The 19,791-nt window shown below is 37.2% G+C and overlaps 1 protein-coding gene across 17 annotated transcripts in view; it reads right to left on the bottom strand.

Moving 5' to 3' along the window:
* The window catches only part of MCTP2 (multiple C2 and transmembrane domain containing 2), a 259,511-nt gene that overhangs the window by 34,863 nt on the left and 204,857 nt on the right, over window positions 1-19,791 (bottom strand). For 15 of the 17 annotated variants that reach the window (XR_014260390.1, XM_082449078.1, XM_082449077.1 and 12 more), the window contains 2 exons: window positions 5,912-6,034; window positions 3,107-3,178 (listed from right to left, as the gene is read on the bottom strand). Coding sequence is in view for 16 of the 17 variants with exons in the window: in XM_082449078.1 (XP_082305204.1) it covers window positions 3,107-3,178; window positions 5,912-6,034 (195 nt within the window). In the remaining variant the exon portion in view is untranslated. The remainder of the gene's footprint in view (window positions 1-3,106; window positions 3,179-5,911; window positions 6,035-19,791) is intronic. The other 2 variants (XM_082449070.1, XM_082449063.1) reach the window with 1 other exon arrangement.

Below are 19,791 nucleotides of genomic sequence, written 5' to 3' on the forward strand. Positions count from 1 at the left end.
CAAAGTTTAGTTTGTACAGTTAGTTTCCTAAAAGCCAAAAAACTAGTGACCTGAAAGTTCTACATTGTAACTGAAAGTCCACAAAAAGAAAGGACGGCAAAACTGTGGAGCCTAATTTGGTTTCTAAAAATGCAGGTCATTTACCATGGACTTTTAACAATGAGAAGAAGCAAGAGGCTATAGTGATGTCATTTTACAACCATCCCTCTTCCAGACAATAAAAAGATGACAGACCCCAGACCATGTCCTGGCCTGTGCATCAGAGACAGGCAGAATATGGGAATGCGTCCATCTCCCAAGGAAGCTGTGCCAAGGGGCCCCAGCATGCTTTCATCTTCCACAGTCGTCCATGATGGTATTTGGTGGGAAGGGGTGCTGGCAATTAAGGAGTGTCACTTTCAAGATGGATTGTTTGGGTAGAAAGGAGTTCCTCTCCTCTTCTGGTTTGGAAGGAGACGGCTGTGTGTTTATAATCTGTAAACAGTTCATCTCTCACTGGGTGTGTTACAGTTCCCAGAAGCCCGTCTGTCATGTCGAACACACAACAGAAGCCAGAAGGGCGCTGTGGGGAAGCCCTTGGAGTCAGCACACTGTGGAGGGCAGTGGCCCAGGGCCTGTGTGCTTGAGGGACCCATCCCAGGCATGGAGGCTGCTCTACATGGAGAAGAAATGATGAAGTGTAATAATATATAGGTGGACGTATGCTCCCGAAGTCTTAAAGTTGAGAACTGCTCTAGTTTACCCATCTCTTAGAGAAGTGAGAGTGAAGAGATGTGCAAAAAGACTGCAAAATTTGCCAAAATCCCCTCACAATAGAAGGCTTGTGTTCAGCAGAAGAGGCACAAACAGAAGTCAACATTTCATTTCAGACTTATTCCTCTAGAAGTTTCCACAGAAATATGAAATTGAGGAAGCAAAACAAACATGGTCACATGGGGTTATTAAAGGCCCTACAAACATACTACAATCAAAGTATCTCAAGAATGGAATTGCCCTGGAGGAGACATGGAGAACCCCAGAGCCAACGTCCTCAGTGTGTGATGAGCTGACGCATCTGTTGCGTGGAGGGCTGTGCTTGGGTGAGCGCAAGAGCTCCCAGGCTCATGCATGTAGATGCTGTAGTTCCAACTCAGTTATCCTTGCCCAGAAAAGCTTGATGCACAGCCCAAATGGCTCTACCTCCACACCCCCAGGCCCCCAGACAGCCCTTGAAGTACCACAATGGAAGGTTAGATGGTGAAAAACACTGGTCTAGACTTTCATGGCTCAATTTGTTTCCTGACAGTTCATCGACACCACTTTTTCATCCATTGCCTTCTTGTTAGATGTCTCCTGTATCAGATGGGACAAAGCCCCATGGTCACAATTATCTCTCTAGGGTGGATGACATCCTCCTTCCACGGGTGGCTCGTTTACACAGACTCGGTCCAAGAGAAAGAAATCTTTCTCACTTCCAAACTTTGGTTAATGAAATTGATAATTATGCCTAATGTAGGTTTAAAATAATTTCATCAATACCTGTGTTTCCTTTGGTTAAACACCCCTTCATCCACATTAGCTTAGCTACGACTATTCTTAATGTTCAAGGAGTTACATCACTCAGAAGCCACTCACGTCAATTCATCAAGAAGAAAGTTGCAGGACTTCCCTGGTGGCGCAGTTGTTGAGAATCTGCCTGCCAATGCAGGGGACATGGGTTCGAGCCCTGGTCTGGGAAGATCCCACATGCCGCAGAGCAACTAATCCCGTGAGCCACAACTACTGAGCCTGCGCGTCTGGAGCCTGTGCTCCGCAACAGGAGAGGCCGCGACAGTGAGAGGCCCGCGCACCGCGATGAAGAGTGGCCCCCACTTGCCGCAACTAGAGAAAGCCCTCGCACAGAAATGAAGACCCAACACAGCCAAAAATAATAAATAAATAAATAAATAAAAATTAAAAGAATCCGCCTGCCAGTGCAGGGGATACGGGTTCAATGCCTAGTCCAGGAACATCCCACATGCCATGCAGCAATGAAGCCGGTGCACCACAACTACAGAGCCTGTGCTCTAGAGCCCGCGAGCCACAACTACTGAAGCCCACGAGCCTAGAGCCCGTGCTCTGCAACAAAGAGTAGCCCCCGCTCGCTGCAACTAGAGAAAGCCTGCGCGCAGCAACGAAGACCCAAAGCAGCCAAAAAATAAATTAATTAATTAAAAAAAAAAAAAGAAGAAGAAGAAGAAGAAAGTTGCATCATGGGACCTTCATTCTAAAAAGGGTCAATTCCCTTTTAAAAAAATTATACTTTATTACTTTGCTATTAATGATCATTTTAGCCCAACAAATAAGATTTACTTTGTAATCTGCCCAGCATCCTTCAAATGGGCAAAACCATCTGGCTCGCTCAATTAATTTTAAGGCTGTCTGTGTCATGGAGCTAGTGTTTTTAAATTCGTTTCTATTTTCTGGACATTTTATACTGGATACTTAGCTCTTAAGTTTCCCCCGTTCGCCCCTTTCCTCTCCTGTCAGCCTTCTACACACTATCACCCCAGCCCCATAGACCCATAGGTTCTAGGGGACTGGGCAGCCATGAAGCTAGTAGCAACTCATTTGGCATTTCACTTTTATTTTTTTTCATTTTATTCCAGAAGGTTTGTCTGAAAGCGTAATGACAACAAAAAGCAGCAGATTTGAGAGATTCTCCCAGGAGGAGAGAAAGGACAGATGTACACAGACGTAAAGCTGAAAACGTTGCCAGCAACAGCTGGGCAAGTGACAGGTTCTGAAGCGGGTGACCACCCTGCAGAGTGCAGACATGAGCCTAAAGGAACAGCGATTGCACTTGATTTACTTTTGACTTCCTGGGCTACCTTTCATCTACCTTTCATCCACCAAGGGGAAGGCTAATCTTTGCCTCCAATGACAGGCCTCCTAGAGGGATGCTTCTATAACATTTCAGTTATTCCTTATATTTCGCCCCTTTTCATCCTCATTTAAAAAAACCTTAAAAAGGGATACCCTTTATACATTACGAGAATATCACTATACTGGTCACCCTACAGTAGTAAAAAAATATATATATATAGTTTGACTCAACCAGCTAGAACACTGAAAGCAGTCACGTTACCCCTTTGTGTCCTTTCTCGAGCGCACCCATCTTGTCATCTTCATCCTCCTCCTCATCGACGTCCGTGCTCTCCTGCAAGGAAAATCCATAATTTGTAATAAAACGTCAACCGAAATTACCGACTACGAATGAAATGCATACTCATGCTTAAAGTTTTCCCATATCATTGCAACACTAGTCTTTTTAAAATACACTGTAACTTCTTTAAAAAGGACATTTTTAAAGTTAAGGGATGCCTTGCCAAGGTTGTAAACAATATGCATAATCTACATAAAACTGTTAAGTATAAATAAAGCTATTAGGGGAGTGCCCTTTGAAGGCAGCCAGCTTTAAAAATGCATTGCGGAGTTGTACTATCTGTAAACAGTTTTGTTCTGAGTCTGACAAATGAAGCAGCTGCTGTGTTAAGGCTGAGAACACCATACTCCGTCTGTGCTGGGCTCATTGTTAGAATGACTGCACTTTTCCTCTGGGGCCATTACCGAAACATTAGACAGTAGAAAATGCATTAGTCTGAATGTAATCAATCTCAAGAATAAGCTACAGGTTTCTATATGGCATTCTTGTCTTCCTTGGGCTTCAGGGTTGGTGAGGGGCAGGTGAGGGAAGGAAACTCAAGGCTCAGATCTGGACTAAAGGGGGGACTGCCTTTAGTTCAGGGGCCCCAGCACCAGCTGTGCTGCACATAGGCTTGTTCAGATTCATTTAGAAATCTCGGCTAGTTAACAGGTACACTTGAATAATATCACTGCTACATTTAAAAGCTAACACGTGTTGGTACACAATCCAATGATTTGGTAGCTTGAAAAGAATTCTGGGTATCAGAAAACCAGGGACTATTTTCAATTTGAACGCTTACCTTTCTGCTTAACCTTGCAAAGGTCAGGCATGCTAATTAGATGCCATTGTTCCAATAGAAAAAAGAATGGTCAATATCATGCTTGTATAAGGGAGTAACTCTGAAGTATCCAGAAGGTACTCTGCTATCCTCCATAAACCATTGAGCAATTTCTTCAGGGCTGGTACTGTATTACCGCCCAGAATTCCTAGGAGCTCCCTAGCAGTCTGTGGAATACTTACTGATGCTGGAGAACTAACCTATTCAATGATGGCAACAAGCATTTTTCATAAAAGCACATGGATAAAAATGAATACAACGAAACATGTTATGGGAGGAAAAAACTCTGTAATTAGGAGTCAGAAGTCTTCATTTTGAGACAAAGTCTTCAGCTGGAGACATTGTTCCAGCACTGTTTTGCTGTGTGACTTTGAGCAAATCACTTTGCCACTCTGAACGTTAGCTTTATGAAGCATGAAATGAAAACAGTAGTTCTTGACTCCTTCATGGTTATGTTAACAAGATTAAATTAGGTAATAAATTAGAAAATGTTTAGTAAATTAAAAAGGTTTCATACATGCACATACACATTTATATGCATACACACACAAGTACACTTATGTACCCATATTTACATACACACACATATATACATATATATACCTGCCTACAAATACACATGTACACATACACATATATATATACACACGCTATAAACGTATACATCATATATATACCTGGGAAAATAAAATCTGATTAAAACTGTAAAAATGTTAGTTGACAGCACTTTTACAACAGATGCTTCTCTGTAAAAATTTCCCTCATCTGTACCTCTGTGAAACTTAGTCCTTACATAAACCTGTACTTTAAACCTGTTTATTTGTTACTTGGTTCTAGCATCTTCAGGCCCCTCATTTATTGATATATGCACATGCTTACTGCACTACACAATCAAAAACCAAACAGAATAGAATTTGGAATTTGTCTGAGGTTTTACTCCCTGCCATAACACTCATTTCCCCCATCCCAAATGAAACCAGAAACATTCCTTAAATATCCATTATTTCAGAGATAATTTTTTAAAATAATCAGAACATTATAAGGAAAAATAGGTGAAGATGGTCAGCTTTTGAGTCTTAGAAAACCTAATGTGCAGGTGATTTTTCTAAAGGATGTTATCAAGTCTCAAGACCTTTGATTTTTGTTTCAAAAACTTGGTTCTTGAATCTGGAATGCCAAGATTATATCATAAAGCAAGTCTATAAATACAAGTTCCTTCTAACCCAGAGCAGAAAAAGATTCTATGGGCTGGGATAAGAGGGGTAGGGGAGGGAGAACTGGAGAAAAATTAAGAAAAGTAAATGCTGGGGGATGTCTTTGAGAAGAGGCCTTGCCTGTGCCTCCTTTAACACCACGGTGAGTTTGAGAATTGCAAGAAAAACTTGGGCACTCAAGAACAGAGGGGCCCATGCCCACGCACTCTCTGATTTCCCTGGGAGTTGGCAAGCCTCAGAGTATCCCCTGAGGCTTCAGCCTAGAGGAGAATATTGCACAGGATAATTATAGGGAGAGGCCTGAGGCAGCCTCCCAGTTGCGTGTGCCCTGAAGGGGGCTCAAGGAGCCACCAAAGGCTTTTCTCTAGTAATTGAGAATCTCATTCCCAGGAACCTTATGGAGAACCAGATGGGCACGCAGACATGTGCTGCCCGCATGGAAATGCTGACCAAGAACCAGATGGCTCACTCGGGCTAAGAAGGCAGGCCAAGACTCAGGAACACAAGATGCTCTAGGAAGAAGACTCCAGATTACACATGATAAATACCTTCCCTGTAACATGAATACATGTGCAGTGGGCGCTCCTCAAACCTCAAATGCAGTGGACTCGGGTCATGATTCGGTGGTGGTGGTTTACTGCTAACACATTTTTTCTTTAGTCCAATGTCAGAATGATTGGAATCTTTGCTCACCTGGCTGTCCTGGATGCTGCCAACCTTCCCCCTCGCAGGTCTGATGAAATTGTAGACAAAGAGGAGCGATAATGCCAGCGGGATCATGTACAGTTCAAAATTCCAGACAGTGACTAAAAATACCTGATTGGAAGACACAGACCAAATGACTGCTTGAAAAAACAGGATGGGAGCAATCTTCAATTCCTATTCATTGACTTAAGGAGATTAAACCCAGGACTCTCTATAGAGTTCCAAATAGGTTAAAACATACACACACACACACACACACACACACACACACAGATACACACATGATGACTAACAGTTTTAGAACTGGTAGCAGAATAAAGAAGACAGAGAAATGAATTGGCCTGTCACACTCTGGAATAGAGTTCCCATATTTGGAAACCTCATTACCCTATCAACCTGATTCAGAGTTTCTTGCTGCTGGATTCAATGTACCAGAATTTAGGAGAAGTAGCGTGGAAAATCCAAAAGTCACGAAGAGGCTGGCCACAGGCCAAATTTTGCCAACAGTGAGGTGTATCTGAACTAGAAAGAATGATTACTTTTCAAAGAGGCTGCCAATGTTGAAAAATTCAAATATTTTGGATAAAAACTTCAACTTCAGTTGATTTACAATGTTGTGTTAATTTCTGCCATATGGCAAAGTGACTCAGTTATATATATTTATATATATATGTATATATTCTTTTTCATATTCTTTTCCATTATGGTTTGTCACAGAATGCTGAATATAGTTCCCTGTGCTATACAGTAGGACCTTGTTGTTTATCCATAAAAATCTTAAAATCTTCCAATTTTGAGGCAACATGGCCACAAGATGATGATCAGTGTGAATCTTTGACACTTGAGGGGACATAAGGTTTATATTAGAAATAACATAAACAGTATCAAAATGTTGAGATCATTCTGGAATTTTTTTGTTCAGTACTATGTTTTATAGATCTATTGATGGTGTTATATATAAATCAAGTATATTCATTTTACCTGATCTATGGTACCCCATTCCAATGAATATTCTGCAATTTTTCCATTATACTCTCTTATCAATGAAAACTTAGGTTGAAACAGTGGTTTGTTTTTTAATATAGTCAAACATATTAATCTTTGACTTTAGCATTTCTGCCATTTAATATTCAATGTTCTACTTAAGAAATCATATGCTACCCTGAGGTGATAAAGCAATTTCCTTGTGTTTTCTTTCAAAAGGTAATTGTATGTGTGTGGGTGTATGTGTGTGTGTGCGTGTGTGTGTTCCTTATTTTGTCTCAAATGCTTTTTGGTTTATCGTTGGAAACAAGCATCCGATTTGAACTCCATCCTCACAGATAGCCAACTTTTATTTTCTATTTCATTTTTTTAAATTGAAGTATAGTTGATTTACAACGTTGTATTAGTTTCAGGTGTACAGCAAAGTGATTCAGGTATACGCACATATATTATCTTTTTTTTCAGATTCTTTTCCCTTATTGGTTATTACAAGATATTGAATACAGTCAACTTTCAGAATTAGATTACTGAAGGGATCCATACTTCGCTCACTGATCTACATGCCCACCTCTGTCACACATCAGCTTCCCACATGACTGTGTTGGTTGTTTACGGACCCTCTCATCCCTTCCACTGAATTATATTATTGTTCTTCCACCAAGACCACGTTGTTAAACAGCAGTTTAGTAACCAGATGATATCTGAGTGGGTAAGTCCCAATTACTTCACTTTCAAAATTATCTCGGATCGTTCTTTGCCCTTTATCCTTCCACATGTATTTAAAAATCAATTTGCAACATTCTATAAAATTATTGGTGAAATTTTTATTGAGATAGCCTTTAATGTATATGTCAATTCAGAGAGAAATGACATCCTGACATTGATCTTCTGAATTATAAGGACTTATTTCTCCATATACTCAGGACTTCTTTTATGTATCTCAAAATATCTTTTTTACTTTCACCATAATGATTTTACATATGTTTTGTTATTTTTTGTAAGTAACAACACTTTTGATACTATTATAAATGGGGTCATTTTCAAATTTATATACTTTAGTTGGTTACTTCTAGGTACAGGAACATTGATTTATATGTTGTTCCCATTATTTCTGAGCCCTCTTATTGCTTGTTATGAGATTGCAAATATATCATTTTGGAGATGTGGTGTGGAAAATCATATAAACTGCAAATCATGACAGTTTTCTTTAGCCTCCCAGTCTATACATTATATTTTGTTTTAGTGCTAAACCTCTATACATTTTTTAATAAGTACAGAATTTTTGAAATACTTTTTGATTCAATGCAAATTATTACACAGTTGATGTCTTCCAGTCTATTAATTTGGTGTGCTTTATCAACTTTCTTTTATTTATTATTTCATAATATATATATTTTCCTATAATTTCCTAGCTTTTTAAAGCTTTCTTTTTCTTTTACTTTTTTGTCTTGTTTTGTTTTATTATGAACAACATAGAGAAAAGTAGAGAAAACAGTACAGCAACTTCTCTACTATGTAAAACTAGTGATTTTCCTCATTGTTACCTATTTCCCTTTCCCTGTTCTTAAAGTTCTTTTAGGATTAGAGGTTTTAACTGTGTTCTAAAGGATTACTATTTCTTTATTTATATCTACTGGATAAGTGGGGTTTTACTGTTCCTTTAAATTTCTAAATATAATTTCAAGTAAAAAGAGGCTGACCTAAAACTATTGAGAAAAAATAGGAAACAACATATTTTTGATTTATTTTCATCATCAACTATTTATAAAATGTCTTCAACAAAATTACTTGTACATCAACCAATACTAGAGGGACAGCTGTGTTATACAAACACCTCATCTGCCGTAATATTTGCCTCCACCAGGTATAGGTAAGTAAGCCCAGAGTGTTTTACAAAAAAAAAAAAAGAGCCACATTTAAATATCACATTCAAAGGGCTTGAAACTCTTTTAGACTGAGAGACTAGTACCTTCAGAAACATTTAAAAACTCAATGCCTAATTCCTACTTCTGTAATAAAGGATTAATTTCCTAGCAACAGGTTCTAGCAAAAACAAATAGAAACCCTTGGCAGGGAGAGGAGACCAATTATCTGAGAGTCTGAAACAAAGTTACTTAATTTTGCAGGGGAGTTGAAACCTCGGGAAAAGAACTCAGATGTGCATGGAGTCACTTTAACGTTTTTTGCACCTTTGACTCAAAAGCAGCTGCAGACGCAGAGATGGTACCAGTTGGTACTCAACAGAAAAATTTGCCATCTTTCTGAATGAAGGATACAGGCAAAGGAGTCAGTGACAATTAGGGCCACCAGAGAGTGTACAAACACACTGGAAGGAGAGAGTAAGCAAAAGAAAATCCCAAATTCTGTATGTGAACTCTGCTATGGTCTGTACCACACACACGGGGCAGACTCAAAGCAGTATCTGAATTGGGATCAAAGCTGCCACCCACAGCAGGTGTGACCAAATGTGCAATTTGAGTCTAACAGGATTAATCCCTAGGGCAATCACTAAAGAACAAGCAGAGAAGAATAGATAAAAAGTTAACAGATGAATTAAAATGGAATTCTAAAAGGTAAGAAAAGGGAAATAGGAATAAGAAACATAGTAGACAAATACAAAAATAATAAAATGGTAACCTAAATTCAACATATCAATAATTACATTGAAAGTTAATAGAACAAACATTGCAAGTATAAAAGGTAGAGATGAGAATAAAATGAATAACTCTGTGGCAAAAACTGTGACCACTTAAACAAAAGGAAAAATTTATTGAAAAATGCAACTTAACAAAATTGAACAAATGTTCCCACCAAGATAAATTCAGGTTCAAATGCTTTTACTGTTGAATTCTATCAAACATTCAAAGAAGAAAGAACATTATGTTGGAGGGAACACTTCACAACCAATTTTATGAAGCCAGTGTTACCCTGATACCAAAACCTGACAAAGCCATTACAACAAAATAAATTACAGGCAAATATTCAACAGAACAAAGATGCAAAAATCCTTAAGAAAATAATAGCGAACCAAATCAAGAAATATATGAAAAATATATACTACAGTGTGACCAACTAGAAGATGTTCCAAGAATGTAAGATTAGTTTCACATTAAAAAACAATGTACTTCACCACATTGACAGAAAGGAGAAAAAACACTTGATTATTTCAATAGATGTGGAAAAAAATATTGACAAAAAATTCAACACTATTAACAAACAATGAATGGAAGGAATTTCCTCAATCTGATAAAGGACACTTACAAAAATCTTACAGTTATCGTATTTGATCATATTTGGCTATAGTTTGTTGTATGTAAATTATGCTTTGAGAAGTTGCTTTTAAAAAAATCAACACTTGCTAAGAAGGAAACTACTTAGGCATGCAACCACATGAATAAATCTCAAAAACACACTGAGAGAAAGAAGCCTTGTACAAAAAAGAGCACATACTGTATAATTCCATTTAGATGAAGTTCTAGAACAGACAAAATGATTCTATGATGGAGAAAACTGCATGATTTCCTTCTAAAATTAGAAACAAGGTAGGGATGTCTGCTCTCACTACTCCTATTCAGTATTGGACTGAATGTCCTAGTCATTGCAATAAAGGAAAATAAATGAAATAAAAGACATAAGTATCAGAAAGGAGGAAAGCAAAACTGTCTCTTTTTATTGATGACCTGATATTTTACATAGAAAATCCTAAGGAATCTACAAAGCAAATCGTAGAAATAACAAATCCAGCAGTGACAGGGTATAAAGTTACTTTTTAAAAATCAATTCTATTTTTAAAACTAGCAGCAAAAATCTGGAAAATAAAATTTAAGATTTTCCATTTATAGTAGAACCAAAGCCCATAAAATACATGGGAATAAAATTCACAAAATGTGAGCAAGATCTCTTCACTGCAAATTATAAAATATTACTGAGGAATGTTACAGAATACATAAAGAAGTGGACAGAAATGCCACTAGTTCATGGATTATAAGACTCAATATTGTTAAGATGGCAGTTCTTCACAAACTGATCCACAGATGCAAGCAATCCCAATTTTGTAGAAATTGACAAGCTGATTCTGAATATTATATTGAAATGTAAATAACACAGAATAGTCAAAGTAATTTTAAAAAATAAAGGTTATACTACTTAATATAGTTTACTATAAAGCTATAGTAATGGAACAGAAAATAGAATCCACATATGTGTAATTAACTGATCTCTAAGAAAGTTGCCAAGGTAATTCAATGGGAGAAATGAGAGTCTTTTCAACAAATGGCGCTGGAACAACTGGATATATGTGTGGGGGAAAAAAAATCACTAACCCTTACCACTTACCATATATAGAAATTAAATAAATCATAATATCTAAAAGTAAATGCTAAAATTTCAAAACTTCTAGAATAAACATATGAGAAAACCTTTGGCATACGGGAGGGTAGGCCAAAGATTTCTTAGGACAAAAAAGCACAACAAAATAATGTAAATAAAAGAAAAAGGAAACTTCATTGAAATTATTCTTCCTTTGCTCTTTGGAAGACACAATTAAGAAATGAAAAAAAAAGTCACAAAATGGGAGAAAATATTTTCTATACATATACTGAAAGAGAACATGTATCTGGAATATATAAAGAATTCTTACAACTTAGTAAGAAGACAACTCAATAAAGATTGGTGAAATATTTGATCGGACTCTTCACACACACACAAATCTATATGAATATCTAAAAGCACATGGAAAGACATCCAACTTGATTATCCATCAGGAAAATGCAAATAACTCCTATGAAATAGTACATATCAGAAAGGCTAAAATTAAAAAAAAAAAACTGACAAGATATAAAGTGTTGACAATGTGGAACAACTGGAGGTCTTATACACTCCTGGTAGGAATACAAAATGATAACTGATTTGGGAAACCACATGGCAGTTTTTCAAAAAGTTGTGCATACACCTCTGTAATTCAAGCCCTCCTACTCCTAGATATTTAACATATGACCCAGAGACTTGCGCACAAATGTTCAGAACATAGCAGCTTCATTCCAAATAACAAAACAACAAAACTGGCAACAGCCCAAATGTCCACCAACAAGTGAATATAATATATCCCTTCAAGGGAACAACTACTCAGAATTAAAACAGAACCACCTATAAAATGTCGGAAGCAGTGAAGCCTGATTTCTCTGACACCAAGGAAGCTTCTCACCCCACCACGCAGGTTTCCCTGTGTTCCAAGATGCAGATGCAATGGTGACCCCATCCGAACCTTCCCCAAAAATGTAACTTTAAGAAATTACCTGAAATCTTCAGCTTACAAATATTTCTTCACTTTCTACCCTAAAATGTGTTTGCCATAATTTTTATGAAATTAGATATGAAGAATATAAGCATGCCAAATCTCAGATGAGGAAAAATGATTCATAAAGACACTTGCGTTTTCCTGGGGGAAAACCTAAAAACAGAAATACTATCTTAGGGAGTCAGTGGTTCCAAGGTAGCTGTGATTGAGGAACTTAGTCAGCATTGCCATGGACGAACATATCTCTTGAACAAATCCTCTAGGTATTGTTTCTTTAGGTAGGGGTGAGAAATATATTATCTTATGTCACAAACAGTTTTAAAGAACAAATCAGGCTACATTTTTCTCAGGTTTCATTATGAAGTGGTCGATAAAATTGACCAACCAACAAATTATTAAATATCTTCTATACATCCAAGAGGATGCCTCACTATAAGGTAGTTAACTTGGAATATCAAATACAATAATAGCATGGCTATTTTCCAAAATACTTTAGGATTTACTCATTTAAGATTATCTTAAAATTTTGTCCTTCTGTCCCTTGAGAGTAGATTTAAGACTAGGAAATAGCTCAATTAAATGAAATCAAGTCTCTGAATAAATCAAAAACATTGCATTTGTTAAAACAAATGAAACAAACATACAAAGTGTGATTATATAAATTAGCATTTGCCATTTGTGACCTACACATTGTTCATAATGTTTAAAAGAAATTGAACAATGGAATCAAGATCCTCACTTAAATATATATATATATTTATATACACACATATATATATATTATGGTAGCGGTGCTCATACAAAATCATGGATTATTTTATGTTTGTTCTCATAAATAGCTAAGGATGCCACAGAAATTTGGGGAGCCGCTCAATATGATCATTATTCAGAGTATAACTTTGACCCAACATTGGTCAGATTAACTAGGCAATCTCAAATTGCTACTCTACTTTGTAGTAGAATGACATAACTTAAGATAGCATGTAAACATTAAGCATGTAATAACAAAATTAAATGTTCACTTGTGGTAGAAAATCTTTGAGAAACTTCTATATCAAGTTTCAGCGAATGGAAAATCTACTCTCTGTTTTAAGTTACCCATTCCTATATCCCCAAGTAAACACTGAATTTTAAAAAGGAATAGAATAAAGAAGTCAAGATCACCTCATAAAGTCAATTAAGGCTTAAGATAAAATTATTATAAAAGTGGAACTGATTATTTTAGAAGAAAAACAGACGAAAATTAACCAAACATCCATCTTCCTTACTAGACTCCTGGGTTAAAATTGTATGGAGAAACAGCATCTCAAGAAGCACAAAGGAAGGGCTAGTTGATTTAGTTTGGTTAAGGCACTGCTGCTTTAAAGCCCAATGACTTTGAATGAATATTCAAGGGGTTGGAAGATGTTTCGTTTGAAAAATACTGAAGAGGGGCCTAACTTTCTGTGAAAACCACTGGTGTGGCCCCTATGACAAAGAAAATGAGAAAGAGAAGCACACACACACCTTTCAGAATACTGTGAAAATCAGTTCTTTTGTTACACTAAAGATTAAATCTAGACATTTGAAAACAGTGTCTCTTGAAATAACCAGTCTTTATGAACAACCATCCTGTATGTGTCCGGCCCAGATTGGGGGGAGATTCACACACACATGATTATTTTAGAATAAAGCTATTGAGTACTGTGAAACAAACTGTGCTAGTTCTGATCCAAAAAACTCAAGGGTTAAACAAAGAGAAAACAAGGCAACAATTTGTTTTTAATTTGACTACATACAAGTTCATTTCTATGACAACAAATCGGTAAGCGGCCCCTTCTCGATAAGGTATACCTGGATCTATTGTCATTAAAAGAGAAAACCAAAATGCCTTATGTACCAACATAATAAAGCAAAACAATAGAAAACCAAAAAAAACACCTACAGGTCATGTCATGCCTTTTCATCTGAATAATATTTTCTATTGCTTCCTGGCCTACCTTATGACATTTAGACCTCATAGTTTAACATCTAAGACCTTCCTTGAACTGACTGATACTTGACTATTTCATAAGCCAACACCCACCACACATCCTAGATTCCTAGTCATGTTGCACTATTTGCAGACCCTAAGAGATGAAATGGTGTCCAGGATTTTGCGTCTGAACACAACCTTCTCTCATTTAGGAAGCTACTGCTTGAACATTTCCTCACTCTGAAGTGTGACCCCCTCACCCCGACCCTGAGCACTAACACACTAACTCCATCTTTTTGTCACTGTTTTACTTCATGCATAAATTGATTTTCCAGCATTTATTGAACACCTACCATGAACCACACTGATCTAGACACAACAGTGAACAAAACCAAGCAACAAACCAACAAACAAAACAGCCTTCATAGAGCTTACATTATATTTGGGAATTAGGAATGAGATTGATACGTAAGTAAACTATATATTCTACATCATCAGATGGTAAGAACGGCTATGAGGAGGGTGACGAAAAACAAAACAGGAATGTAGTAAAGGGAATACCAGGCGATGGGGCTGGGACTGCAATTATAAGTAGAGTGGTTAGAGACAGCCTTGCTGAGAAGGGCAATATGTGGGCAAAGCCCTTGGAGAAGTGTGCAAATCTAGGTGAATAGTGTTTCTGGTCAGAAGAACAGCAAATCCAAAGGTCCGGAAATGGGAGTATGTCTAGTACGTTCAAGGAACAGTAAGAACCCCCTTGGCTGATACAGAGTGAGCAAGAGGCTTAGAAAGGGAAGAAGTGAGAAAGAAACAGGAGCCAGTCCTAAAGGGCCTGAACCATGGCTGTAAGTTCTTTGGCGTTTATTATAAGGGAGTTGTTGAGTTGTCAGAGGGTTATGAGCAGAAGATGGACATGATTTGACTCCTATTGAAGAAAGATCACTGGTATATCACAAGAACATACCATAAAGAGGCAGGGTAAAAGCACAGGTTTCATTTAGAAAGCTATTGCAATGATCCAGGTTAAAGTTTATTGTAGTTTAGAACCATGGTGATGGCAGTGCAATTAGTGAAAAGTGGTCATGTAACTCTATTTAGAAAGTAGACCAAGAGAATTTGCAGACAATTTGAATGAGAAGATAAAAATGGAATCATCAAGGATGATACCAAGTTGTGGGGCTTGAAAAACTGGAAGACCGGATTGGTTCGTTAATGGAGACAAAAGTCTGTAGAAAGAACAGGTTTGGAGAAGGAGAGTCTGAGGCACCTATTAGACATCCCTGCAGAGATACAGAGTAGGCAATGGATAGCAGGTTTGGAGTTCAGAAAAGAGGCTAGGGCTAGAGGCACAAATTTGCATATTATCAGCATCCAGATGGTATTTAAAGGTATCAGATTGGATAATTTTAACAAGGAAGTAACAGTAGAGAGAAATGGCCTACAAGTGTAGTGATCCCTAGAAAAGTGCAAATTTATGGGTTGGAGAAGATGAAAAGGAACCAGAAAAGGAGACTGAGGAGCAGTCAGAGCAAAAGAGATACACTGGGAGATTGTGCTGTCCTAGAAAACAAGATAAACAAAGAGGAGGGCAACAATACATTTCTAAATAAGACAGTCACTGAAAATTGGTCATTGGTGATTTGAAATGAGCAGCTGACTGCAGTGATAAGACAAAAATCAGATAACAGTGAGTTTAAGAGAGAACAGCAAAACTATAGACAGTGAGTAGAGATAACTCTATGAAACAGTTTGATATAAAGAAGAGCAGAGAAATAGGGTGGAAGCTGGAAGGGGATGTAGCAACAATACAGGAGAGAGAGGGAGAAAAAAATGATGATGTAGGAGACAGAAGAAAGAAGAGTTGGAACAATAGTTTTGAAACAGTGGGTAGGAGCAGGAGTCAGTGCACAGATGGAGGGTTGGTCTTCAGAAGCAACAATTCAGTGATTCATAGTTAGAGGAGGGAAAGCAGAGGATACAGGCATAGATGTTGGTAGGGGGATAGGTAGGTATGGTGAGGGCAAGATAGCAGTAGATGGGTACTTGTGTCAACCATGGTCATGATCTGAGTGAGGACAGGGAGAAGGTATTAGAGTTTGAGGACAGAAGAGAAGTTATAAAATAGTCTAGAAGAGAGGAAAAGAGAATGGCTCATAGAAATGTAATATAATTGTCAGGAGGCACTGTATGTGTTTCTCTAGCCATGCTTACCTGAGGCTGCTAATCAAGTATAATGAAGGTAGAGAAGGAAAGGAAATTATTTTTAAAATGGACCATGGAATCTGAGCTGGATTACTGGTGAGGAACAATATAAAGTGGAGAGGATAACATTTAAATGCAATGGCTATGTTAATTAACAGATTATAAACAGCTGAAGAGAAAATTAGTGAACTGAGAAATAATTCCAAAGAAGCTCTTCAGAATGGAGATGAGAGAAACAAAGATACAGATATGTAAGAGGTTAAAAGACATGGAAGATAGAAACAAGAAGGTCTGACATACGTCTGATGGGTGTTGAGGGGACAAAGGGTTAATGAGAGAACAGGGAAGCAATATATGAAGATACAATGCCTGAGGATTTTCCAGAACTGTTGAAATATACCATATAGGAAGATCAAATAAACCCACATCAGGATAAATAAAGAAGAATTTAGGCCTAAAAATGTCATGGTAGAACTGAAGAATACTTGGGAAAAATGTAGAAACATTCACAAGCAGCTAGAGAGAAAAGACAATTCAACTGTGAAGAAAAAGCAATTTGAGTGACTTTATATCTCAATGCAACAAGGGAAACAAGGAGAGAGTAGAATAACTTAAATACATATGCTTTCAGTCTTTCAATTTAGAAACTTGTACCTAGCAAATTGTCTTACAAGTAAAACTGAGACTTTTCCAGAAAAGCATGAGCCAGTAGTGCTTATCACACAAAGACCCTCATGAAAGTACATATAATAGATTTATTTCAAAGAGAAGGAAAATTGTCCCTGGTATAAAAAGGCTGAACATGAGAATGTATGTGTTCAAAAGCAATGGTAAATGTGTATACCAGTCTAAATAAACATGGACGTATTAAAAAAAAAAAGGTTTAATTTGTGTGTAATGAGACAATCTAGTAGTAAAACAGGGGACAGCAAAAGCCCATAAACTGGGAGAGGTATGGGTTGATTTGAAAAATTCTAAGACGCCCTTGTTGTTAAGCTTGTATGTTAAGTAAACATGTAAATTTCAGCTTTTTCAGTATGAAGCTGAAGCTTTCTCTCATTCTTTCTGCATAAAACAAAATAATCCACAAAAAACAAACAGAAACCCCCAAAACAGCTGTGAAAATTGAATAATCTATACAAACTCTGTATGAAGACGTTTGAGGGGAATCAAGGCATCCAGGACCTGAGGGGACAAGATCAAGGATAACAGACAAACGCAGTGAGGTACATCTTAGTTTGCTTTTGCTTTAACTCCTTCAGAGTTTTTTGTTATATTTTTTTTGTTTTTGCCAATTCACTGTGTAAGACAAGTGACTGAGCACACAGGAGCAGTTTAGAGCTCGCTTCAATCTTAATAATCTAGGGAGGTAAAAATTGGAGTGCAGGGGAACTATGGCAGCCAGGACTTGAAGGACGAAAGGAATAGTAGAGATGCAAGCCTGACATTCTGCATGCATGTCTCCTTGAGAAATTTACTGTTTCCTAAAGCATGTGAGGTTAGAATGAAAAGTTGAGGCCAAGCAGAAAGTGGGAACTAAAAGTTTTTGGCAATCTCACTGAGTTGGGAAATAAAAACTGGAGGTTAAGGACTCTTAAAAAATAAGGCCTCTAGTAAACACTACAGAATTTTATTAAGACTCCTGAAGCACTAAGCATAGGGGTAAAACCAGAAATAGATCAATCCTCAAAATGCTTGAAATCCTTCCTACCTTGGATCATTTCAATCCCTGACAGGATCATTCTGACTTGCTAGACCCTCACTGCCTCCTCTACATCCTCTCTTGTGGAAAATAATATATTCCATATCCTCTAAAATGTTTTAATAAATCTTATCCAGTATGTGATAAAAAATAACCAGGTATGGTCAGGATTAAAAAACAATGACCAAAAAATCAAGAGAAAAACAGACAATGAGAACAAAAAGCTTATTTAGATGTAAGAGTTACCAGTTATAAATTTTAAAATAGCCATGATTAATTTATACATATTTATGCCATAATATATAATATACATATGTGTATATTGATATATACACATATACCATCTTAATATATACATAAAAACGGATTAAAAAACATGGAGAGGGGCTTCCTTGGTGGCGCAGTGGTTGAGAATCTGCCTGCCAATGCAGGGGACATGGGGTCGAGCCCTGGTCTGGGAAGATCCCACATGCCGCGGAGCAACTGGGACCGTGAGCCACCACTACTGAGCCTGCACGTCTGGAGCCTGTGCTCCGCAACAAGAGAGGCCGCGGTAGTGAGAGGCCCGCGCACCACGATGAAGAGTGGCCCCCGCTCGCTGCAACTAGAGAAAGCCCCCGCATAGAAACGAAGACCCAACACAGCCAAAAATAAATAAATAAATAAATAAATTTTTTAAAAAATGGACAATATCAGCAGAGAACTGGGGTCTATGAAATAGAATCCAATGGAAATAGAAATTTTTTTTAAAAAAGTATAAGTGAAATGAAGAGCTCACTAAATGAATTTAATAGCAGAGCAGAAAAGAGAGCATTTGTGATTTGGAGTATTAGTAGAAAATATCTATACTTAAAGCAGATATAAACATGATGACAAAATACACCGAAAAAAAAAGCAGCTACATGGCACATTTAGAAAGGTTTAATTTAGATGTAAAAACTTGGAGTCCAGAAAAAGAGAGTAAGAGAGAAATGGGGAAAAGCTATAAATGATATTGAATGAGAATTTCCAAAAACCTAATATAAAAGCTGTGAAGTTACAGATTTAAAGAACCTCAAATAGGATGAAGGGGAAAAAAATCACAGGCAGGCATCTCATAGTAAAACTGCATATAATTCATGACCAAAAGAAAGCGGAAAAGTAGATATAATGAAGTTTAAAGAAAAATCACATTTCCTCCACAATGAACAACAATCAAAATGACAACTGACTTTTCAACGGAAAAGATAACAGCCAGAAGACAATTGAAAAGAATCTGTATAATATAGGATTTATCTGCTCCTTGAATGTTTGGTAAAAACGTGTCTCTAAAGTTGCCTGGGCCTATGTTTTGTTTTCTGGTAAGACATTAAACCACTGATTCAATTATTTAGTGGGTGTAGGACCATTCAAGTTCTCATTCTTTTTCAGTCATTTGGATACACTGTGGTACAGGTTTCATCTCTTTCATACATCTTTCAACGTTTTAAGCATAAAACTTCATAATATCCTCATATGTTTAATCTCTGCCCATCTGAATTATCTCCCCATTCAATGCCTGCTGTTATTTATTTGTGTCTTTACTCTTTGTACATTGAAAACTCTCAGGAAAGAATAACCCATTTTGTTAGTTTTTCAAAGAGACAGCTTTTAACTATTATTCCTTTTTATTTTACACACATATTCTACTTCACCAATTTTTCTCTTATTTTTACTTCTAGTTAATTTGGCTTCATTCTGCTGTTCTTTAT

Source organism: Balaenoptera physalus (assembly GCF_965194825.1).
Source record: "Balaenoptera physalus genome assembly, chromosome: 2".
Taxonomy (NCBI): domain Eukaryota; kingdom Metazoa; phylum Chordata; class Mammalia; order Artiodactyla; family Balaenopteridae; genus Balaenoptera; species Balaenoptera physalus.